This window comes from Ptychodera flava, chromosome 6 (assembly GCF_041260155.1).
Source record: "Ptychodera flava strain L36383 chromosome 6, AS_Pfla_20210202, whole genome shotgun sequence".
In the NCBI taxonomy this organism is placed as follows: domain Eukaryota; kingdom Metazoa; phylum Hemichordata; class Enteropneusta; family Ptychoderidae; genus Ptychodera; species Ptychodera flava.
The window spans coordinates 11315820-11326028 of NC_091933.1; the positions used below are offsets into that span (position 1 = coordinate 11315820).

At 38.8% G+C, this 10209-nt stretch overlaps 1 protein-coding gene across 2 annotated transcripts in view; it reads right to left on the bottom strand.

The window, feature by feature from the left end:
• The window catches only part of LOC139134817 (inter alpha-trypsin inhibitor, heavy chain 4-like), a 59236-nt gene extending 53835 nt beyond the window's left edge, over nt 1-5401 (bottom strand). The window contains exon 1 of one of the 2 annotated variants that reach the window (XM_070701877.1): nt 5202-5401. In XM_070701877.1, coding sequence (XP_070557978.1) covers nt 5202-5291 — 90 coding nt within the window. In that variant the 5' untranslated portion in view covers nt 5292-5401. The remainder of the gene's footprint in view (nt 1-5201) is intronic. The other variant, XM_070701878.1, reaches the window with a different exon arrangement.
• Between the last annotated feature and the right edge of the window lie 4808 nt (nt 5402-10209).

Below are 10209 nucleotides of genomic sequence, written 5' to 3' on the forward strand. Positions count from 1 at the left end.
ACAAAAATAAAAACGTGAACCACATACAGAAAATAATTGTAAAAGAATCAGACAAAAAAAGCCATGCACACATAAAATTATTTATGTACTTCAGAAAATTAAAAGCACTACGTCTCATAATAAACGTATTATAGATAATCAAAAATATAATATGAATCACCAGCCGCTTTGACAGTAAAGAAGAAAATCAGAGAAAAAATTCGGCAGTGATGGCTCTAGACAAAAGTGGATCTCATCTACAAAAAAATAAAATAAAATAAAATAAAAACGAAAAAAATAAAAAAATGCCATGAACAGAGATACAAAAAAAAAACGCGTAGGCCTGTGGAAAGAAAAAATAAATGAGGACTCGCCACAGCAAAAAAAAAAAAAAAAAAAAAAAAAAAAAAAAAAAAAACAAGCACTCGCCACAGAAAAAAAAACAAGCCCGAAATTACAATTATTTTATTCAAAAAACTCATGGTTCACGGTTCCTTCGATCGATGAATCCCCAACAGCGGGGAATCCGATCACCACATACTCCAATGTTTGACGAAATATTAATCGAGCATTTCAGTGATAACGTGACATCTTGAAACCTAGCTCTGTTTGGCTGGGCCCTGCTCTACTTGAAACCATACTTGATGAAATGAAGTGGGCAATATCACCTAAAGAACGTCCAAGGTTAACAGTGAATAGTTCCAGAGAGTCAAGTTAACTGAGCCAATTTCAGGCAGTCCACAGGTCAGATCACGAGCGAGACGTACAACCCATGACCCTTCATAGCAACACTGCGAACATATCGATGCCTTAGGCGCGGTATGGCTGGGAGCCCACTGCAGGCCTTCCACCGAGCCGCACTGTCATCGCCGTTTGACCTACATGATTTCTACATAGTTTTATACGTATGGTTCGATACATCGGGTTCAAATACCATGATAATAAACCACCTCGTTGTTTGCTAATTCCTCGTCTATCCTCAAAGATCACCCAAATCATGATAAAATGAATAGTTTTGAAGAAATCTGCCGCGTGTTGAGAGAACGTCCATCGCTTTCCGTGTTCGACAAGACAAGCGACGCAACTGTACAAGCCTTAAGGACTGGTCAGTTTCTTTGGCCGGGGGGGGGGGGCGGTGGATTATTTTTTGCCGACGTCAAAAAGTGGCTGACCCCCCTATTCCAAATTTTGAAAACAGGGTGACCCCCCCTATTCCAAATTTCTAAAACAGGGTGACCCCCCCTGGGCGCGACAAAGGTAAAAAAAAGATGGACATAAATTATATATATGGTACACTTTCACTTAGCAAGCATCAAGATATCTCTGAAAGTATGGCGCCCGAAGGGCGCGCCAAAAAATATGAAACATCCTGATATCTCTGATATATATGCCTTGTATATTAAAGTCATGCACCTGAAGGGCATGCTGAAAGATGTATGATATATTAAAGTAATGAGCTTGAAGAGCACGCTGAAAAATATTGAACATACAGATATCTCTGATGTATGTATGCTTGATATGTTAAAGTTGGGCGTGCTGAAAAATATGACTGATTATTAAAGTTACGCGCCCGAAGGGCGCGCCGAAAATACAACTGAATGATGAATTTTGTGGCTGACACTAGCATTTTAGGCAATGATGAGCCTGTGACAAAATTCAAAAACACACTGACCCCCCCTATTGGGCATTTCAAAAACATGGTGACCCCCCTCATCACCAAAGTCAAAAACAGGGTGACCCCCCCCCATGAATCCACCGGCCCCCCCCAGGCTGAAGAAACTGACCAGTCCCTTACCTTACGACTACGAGTATGGCGAGAGTGTCCGGCCTTCGCAACGCCAGACACTCTCACTATACTCGCAGGGCTAGACCGGCACATATACGACATGTCGATCCCCATTGCAGAAATATTTATATCCACACAGTCCAATATATGGAGCTACGATATTTGTGCAGTAGCCTATACATAGCTCTTGGTGGCAGGGCAGGGCTGTGAGTTACCGGCGTTATACGGCCTGGCCGTATAACGCCGGTGTTATACGGCCTGGCCGTATCCGGTAACTCACAGCCCGGCCTTGCTGCGGTTCCGTAGCCCTACCACTCCCTTTGCTGGTTGTGTTGAGCTACAGTATACAGAGAAATAGCGGCTGCTTGATCAGTGTTTGTCAAGTCGGGCGCGTTCGCGTTCTACAGGTACTAGTGAAAACGTTGCCTCGAATTTAAACGGAGTGTTTCAGCCCGAGTATTTTTGCCTTTGCCACACTAGGCTAAACCTACGTGATACGTGTGTGGTTCGATACATAGCGGCCGCTGCTAGCTTTGCATGGCAGGGCTGTGTACGTGTTACCGGCGTTATAAGGGAGGCCGTGTCACGCCGGTAACACACAGCCCTGCCATGCAGAACTAGGCCGCAGCGTGCTGCGTAATATGCAATTTTACTATGCATACCCACACGGCGGCCGCTGTGTATCGAACCACACGTAACCGTGGGCTAGTGGCAAGCCATCGTTTTGTTGGGGTTTTGGCACAGACTGTCTATGGTTTGGGAGAGGCGGCCCTACACTTTACAGCGAGGGGATCGCTGGTTGCCGGCGTGTAGGCCTACTGTACTAGCGACGGGACCGCCGGCCGCTGGCTTACCACCTCGAGTGTACATTGGAGCGAGGGGACCGCCGGCAGCCGACAAACCACCACGAGTGTTTTTGTCCACTTTTAACCAAAATGGTAACTGTTTAATATAGAATGGGACGTGTCGGTAACTTGGACGTCCATGAGATGATATTGAAGACTAGAAGCTGAGAGTTATCGCTGAAATACCCCAAATATCATGTCCAACATCCGAGTGTGATGATCCCAAACCCTCTGGCATTAACTGTAACAATCATGACGTTGACAATTATTCAATTTTCATGTTGGGCTTTTTCTGCGGGGTATCCCACTCTGTTTTCTTTTCTCGAACGGGCCTCTTTTTTTTCTACTGAGTTTTTTTGTTTTTGTTTTTTTTTGGTAACCTCTTTTTTTTTTTTTTTTTTTTTGTAACCTCGCTTTGGTTTTTTTTCCAAGCTGACCTCGTTTTGGTTTCTTTAGAGCCTCAACGCCGGCGCGATCTCTGTCGACTTTTCAATTGTGATTCTCTTTCTTTTTTTAGTCAGACCTGATGGTGGTTCGTTTTGTTTATTGTAGTAGTGCAAGTACTATTGGTGGTTTTTTTTTTTAATCATTTCAATATTTTTTGTGTGTGTGCTTGATTTTTATTTCCTTTTTTCCCTTGTAATCAGCATTCATTGCACCGTTATTTCAAATACACGTGTATGTGTACGTCAATAAGTATGGGAGTGTGGTATTTCCAAATTTTTGAAAAGTTTATCTTCTCATTACGGTTTTAAAGAATATTTTACAATTAAGCATTACATAATATTCAGCCTTTTTTGCAATAATACTTTTCTCGTTTATTTTCTTCCGTAATTCCATCGAATTTTTATTTCAATCAAGAAAGACGGTTGGACGTCATCTTTATCTGCACAGACACATTCAAATAAATGACACGTATTTTCAAATGAATCTATTTTTATGAAAAGGTACATTAATAAAATGCAATGATATGGACGAAAGAACTTTTTTCTTTATTATTCATACACGTTTAAGACTTTTTTTTAGAAAGAAAATTTGACAGTTTATTTTTACTCTATGACGATAAATATTTTTGAAACATTTGGCGCGCCGTAGAATGGTTTGTAACCAAAAGTGAGCATACAGTAGCCACAATCTGACGTAATTTTTGATGAATATCCCTATAATTACTTAGAGCTTTTGTCTATTTGTTCACTGTAAATTTTTATTTTCGTTAAATTTTCCTTGAATTTTTTGCCGTTGTCTTTCTTCCTTTTTCATTTTTAATTTACGATATAATTGTTTCCTGCTGCTCTAATTTCTTTTGTTTACTTAAATCATGATTGAAAGAGAATATAATTAACTAGTATATTCGGCCATAGATCTTGATATACACTGTGACATAGTTTTAAATTAATGTAGACCTCGTGATGTTCTCCTCCCGTTGGGCCCCGTGTTCACCTTCTAACCACTAAGCTGCAAGTTGCAACATGACAGTTGATTCGCTTTAAGATCATTTTAAAGAGTTTCAACAATCATAACCCGTTTCCTGCCTCCTGCAACGATTCAAAAGAGCAAACCGGGACAGAGCAATGTCACCCGTATGCAGTTTTAGTAAGGGCCAGTAGATAACTAAAACAATCGCACGGCAAACGAAACTAAGTGCGTTCTTCTCCTCGACCCCCTCCCCTAAACAAAAGTTTGGAAGTGCGAAAATCCAACCAAGCTTCATTCTGTATCTGCATCCAACAATCGGTGATTACGTCGCCATGAAATCACAAATACGCTACCGACCGCCCCCCCCCCCCTCCGCATACCCCCTCTAAATCAATCTCTGATCAGTGCCAACTCAACAATGGCGCAATCAATAGAATGAAATGAAACAGTGTATCCAAAATGTTTGTTACGTTATTTACTCGTGCACTGATTCACAAGTGTGTCAAATACTGGTGTAGCACCGACGCCGCACTGGCCATGTACACGACAAAAATGTAGCGCGATATTTTGCGATATGGAAAAACGTGTAGCGAGATGTTGGGATGGGAAAACTCGTAGTGCGATTTTTGCGCACGGTAATCGAAATACAGCCAAACCCCCTCCCCTAAACACAGAAGTTGCGTTTACCGTGCGCGTGTATTAATTATCCACGGCCCCTAAATGCGTCATGAACTAATTGTCTAGAGCTTCGTCCGTTCTGCATTTAACTTGTCAACAGACCAACTAAACGATTCGTCGAAGCTTGATACTTCTTGAAAGAGAGAAAGGCATTTCAGTTGAAAAATAGAAGACGATAAAGAATCGGTGTGACACCTGTGATGCTTTGATTTGATTTGATTTGATTTGATTTGATTTATTTATTCAGCACTTTCACTGCATGAAAACTCAATAATACTTACTGTATTTGCATGGATTATTGCCTATATTTTAGCTGAAGAGTGCATACAGATGAATACAGTTAAAAATCCATTGCTTGTTTGAAAGTGCTGAAGGTAACACGGAAAAGTTAAAAACTTATTTTTACTGTGTTCCCACATGCTAGACGAAGGTGAAAGTTCATCTGAAAGTAACTTGTGATGTAAAATAACGTAGATGATAAAATGAAGGCGCCCTACCTTGCCCAAGCTGGCTCCGCTGATTCGTACATCTACAACAGCCGATGCAATCAAAAACTGAAGAACGACAAGCACGAGAAGGGAGTCCATGCTCGTTGATTAGCAAGCAAGAAACTGAAGCTGCGCTTTTGCTTGCCACAGATTTATTCAACGTCTAGTACCTCATAAACTGTACGTCAAGCACTGTCACAATAAAAGACAACATTTTGAGGGAGGAGTCGGCCATATATGTCATGTAATGAGTTTGCACTTTTGGTCAGTATCGATGTTAATGACGTCATTTTAAAGATGGTCACAGCGAAACTTCCTAGGGTCCAGATGTGAAGTTATTTTTTTTAATTTTAGCCACTCTAGCATCATATTCATGCGCATCGATAACGGAGTGATGCTCAGGAACATCTAGCCTTTCCGAAGAGTTCCCGCGTAGGATTCGTCCCATGTCGTTTCTGTTGATTCTCACTGAGCACCTAATACTTTGCAATAAAGTTTAACTCTGCCTACAAACCCTGAGTGCGATTTAGGTTTTTCTATGCATCATGTATTATTCTTGGCCATTGAAAACCAGTCAAATTTGGGAAAATAAAAAAACGTGTTCTGAAATGCTATAAATGTGAAGGCATTCTACTTCAATCTTTGATTTTTAAACAACGTGTCTTTATAACAATACAAAACAAAATGATTGTCAGTCATATCAGGGAATGTTGAAATATGTTATGAAAATAAGAATTGACGGTCAGATCTCTGCATCTGCCTCAAATGAAATTCCAAAACAAGGGTCATAATTGGCGTAGGCAGACTTTTAAGAACTTGCCATGATAGATTGTCATATGAGAGACATAATTGAAGGCAGGGCAAAACTATTAACTTTTTATAGTGCATAGAAAGTTAAAATATGATACGTATTTCCGTCCTATACATGGTAATCTCGCCCAATGATCAAATATACTATTCCATGAATATTTGTCGTTCTTTTCTGTTGCAGTCCAAAACGGACAATGACAATGAATGCAATATTTGGATAAAAGCTAAATGGGTGAATTCTTTGTTTTAATTGCCTATAATCCGATTCTGGTACATTCCCAAATCACGCCGAAATACCCAAAGTTTAACTTGGATGTCAACAAAGCCTTATGTATTTGCTGCGTTGATCTTCCTGCATATCCTTGGCCATGACGCTTGGCCAAATTCACGAAACGTACTTCTACAGTCTACGCTGGTCAAACAAGTCCTTACACCAACCAGGTTTATTACGCACTGTTGGGTCCCTTAATATAATTGAGTGTTGTAAGTTCAGCAATAACAAGTTAATTTGCCGTTCAATTTTCTTCGGGTCAAAGTGAGCATATAACAAGAATGTAACTCTAAAGGGTTCTGATTGACGTGGTATTTGTATTAAGGACCGTGGCCACGTCGAAGAAAGCATGGAGTAAGTTGTCACATCACCCTGCGCTTTGTCTAATTTCAGTCAAAAATGCCGATACAAAAGTCACCCTGGCTGATATCTAATTTACCTGTGATATGAATACGCTCAGAGAATCCCAAGACAACGTCGCTCGTGTGAATCATGAACATGATCTAGCAACCTGTCAAAATACCTTTTTTGAGAATACTTAAAAAATTGGAAACAGAGAAGATTCTCCATAAAATTGCATATGACGCTCTCTCTCTATAATTAGAGTAAAATTGTATATATTATACGTATAGCTAACATCTTTGACTAGCAAGTCTACGGAGGCTTGCCATTCCTTACATTATACCTAAAAGCGTGGAAATACCGAGTTCTCGGTATGCCCTGAATAAAGTTTGCGTCCAGGTTGAAGGTAAAAATGTCAAGCGTAGTCCTGGCATTTATATAATGCCGATATCTAATTATTAATATTAGAGAATCAGATACAAAAAGACTGATCTGGGGAAATGTCGTTGCATATAACGGCGTATGTTGCTCGAAATTATTTTTTTATTTTTGCATTGACCCATCAACTTTCATAGTAAATGTTGACCATGATTAAAATATTGGTAAGATTCACTTTTTAGCATAACAAGCAACTGCATAGTGGGTTAGAAAAAAGTGTACATCTATGCAAATGTATACAAGTCACCCGATTTTCTAGCTTTTTTTTCTCCCGTTTTCAACGTTTTCAAAATCTAACTCCACTCTGGCTTGCCGTTACATTGTGTGAATATTTTACATTATGCTATAAATGGGAAATCATTCTGCTTCAATCGTTGATTTAAAACAACGTTTCTTTATAACAATATAAATCAAAATGATTATCAGTCATATCAGGAAATGTTGAAATATTTTATGAAAATAAGAATTGATGGTCAGACCTCTGCATCTGCCTCAAATGAAATTCCAAAACAAGGGTCTTAATTGGCGTAGGCAGACTTTTAAGAACTGGCCATGATAGATAGTGCAAGAGAAGCTGTCATCTTTATCTTTATGAAAAACACCCAAATTAATGTTACAAAAGCTTTCATAAGGTCCAAAATTTACATAAAAGTGTATATTCAGCATGCATGGTGAGAGTAATGTTGATGTTGGGCATAGTTGGTCTGTATATTCTAGAAGTCAGACAACACCAATACAGATATAAATAAAGTGAATGCAATTTCACACATCGGGTGTACTTTTATTAGTGATATATAGTGCAGTGAATAGATCAATAGGGTTTCATGGTAACGGTAAACATGGCGAGACACCGGTGAATCGATTGTGCTTTAACCCTGGTTATACAACCTGCGTCCCCGAAGAGCGGTTCTATTCATTTTGGTTCGCCCTTACAGTGTTTTTGGACCAAAGTGGGGTCCCTTCATTAGTCACTCGAATGGTTTTTGCATTCTTACAGATTAAGTTTGATTGCAGCCATTGTTCATTAAAGAGAAATTTTAAAATCGTTATGTTGTGGTGTGACTATTGCTTGGTTTGTTGCTCAGACCATTCGTTTGTATCCTCGTCTTTCATTTTTGTTTAAAGAGGTCTTTTATGTTTTCATTCCTTTTATATGCTAAATTCACAGAATGCCGATACAAAAGTCACCCTGGCTGATATCTAATTTACCTGTGTGATCTGAATACGCTCAGAGAATCCCAAGACGACGTCGCTCATGTGAATCACAAACAAGATCTCGCAACCTGTCAAAATACCTCGTCTCAGAATACTAAAAAAATGGAAACAGAGACTCTCCATAAAATGTCATACTGACGTCATCTCTCTATAATTAGAGTAAAATTGCATATATTACACGTATCGAATTAACTTCTTGGACTGGCAAGTCTACGGAGGCTTGCCATGCCATGCCGTAAATTGTACCTAAAAGAGTGGAAATACCGAGTTCTCGGTATTCTTTGATTAAAGTTGGCGTCCAGGTTGCAGGCAAAAACATTAAGCGTAGTCCTGGCATTTATATACTGACGATATCTAATCATTAATATTAAAGAATCTGATACAAAAAACTGATCTTGGGAAATAACAACAGGGAATGTAAATGGTAAATGTCTTTGACCTCGGTTTTTCAGCATCAATATTATATTGGAATCCGCCGTATATCAGTATATGATTTTGCATTGTTGTCTTTAAAAGGTGTCGTTGCATATATCATGGTGTACGTTGCTCAAAATCACTGTTTTTATTTTCTGCAAAGATCCATTCAACTTTCATTGTAAATGTTAACCATGATTAAAATATTGGTAAGGTTCACTTTTTAGCATGACAAGCAACTGTATGTTAGGTGAGAAAAAAATGTACATCTACGCAAATGTATACAAATCACCCGATTTTCTAGCTTCTTTTTACTTCCGTTTTCAACATTTCAAAACTCTAACTCCACTCTCAGTCTGGCTGGGTCACATTGTGTGAGTTCTTTACATTTTGCGTTTTAAATGCTTTATAACAAAGAGACTATGTTGTTTGGAAATAAAATTCTTACGTTTTCAATAAAAGTCATTATAATTTTGCTTATGATTATTTTTATCATTTTTTGAATGTCAGTCTAGACAATTAAAAAAAAGCGAAACATATACTCTAGTTTCGAATGATAAATTAAGTACATTGCATCTTCATGACAGCCCTGAGAGCAACCTAAACACTCTTGCTGGCAAGGAATAATAAAATCTTTGAAAGTTGGGAGTTGGCACACAGACCGGAAGGACAACAACATGGCAGTGGAAAGGGAGGGTATCCGGGGCCAAAGCGCTTAACCCACCACGGTCCGTCCCAAGTCAGGGGCAGCTGCAATCTGTTTGAAGTTCGTTCAGGTATTGAATATGATCCAGGACATATTTACTATCTGTACATGTGAAATAAAGGCGTTGTTGCAGACCAAGCCAGGAAGCGGCTCTAGATAGCCATGGCGTTAACCTCGTTGTATCAAGTTTTAATATCAAAATTGAGGTTTTCTACCCCAAATATCAACACTTTCATCTTTAAAGTAAAAAGATATTTAACTTTGGATTCTCTGCTTTTTAAAATCATCTATTATGGGGTGATTTTTGTGTCATCATTCAACCACCATACGGCCATTTATGTTAGATTTTTCGAAGTGCAGTTTTCTGTTAAAAAAAATATTTCTGTGAAAATCACAGTTGAAAGTGACATACGGGCATTTCGGGACATGACAGAAATCATCATGGAAACCTGTCAACCAAAGAAAAAGTGAGCAAATGCAATTACATGTGTTGCACGCAGAAAATGAAGAAACAGAGAGAAGGGTTTTCACTGTTCACGCGGTGCACATCATGATAAGTGATGTCAACAATAGCATTGACAACAGCAAAGGAATCCATTGCCATGATGATTTCTTCATATTGGGTTAATATGAAGGAAAAAAGATGCAGTTTAAATAAAACATTAATTATTAACCCCTTTTTAAATTGATCAATCTAATGTTCTGAGTAAGTCATAGGTAATGGTTTAAATTTGCAGTTTTGTCTTTGAACTTGGTTTAGAAAGTTAAGGAACAATGTTGGTAAAATATTCCATCAATTAAAATTGTCCACAAATACTTTA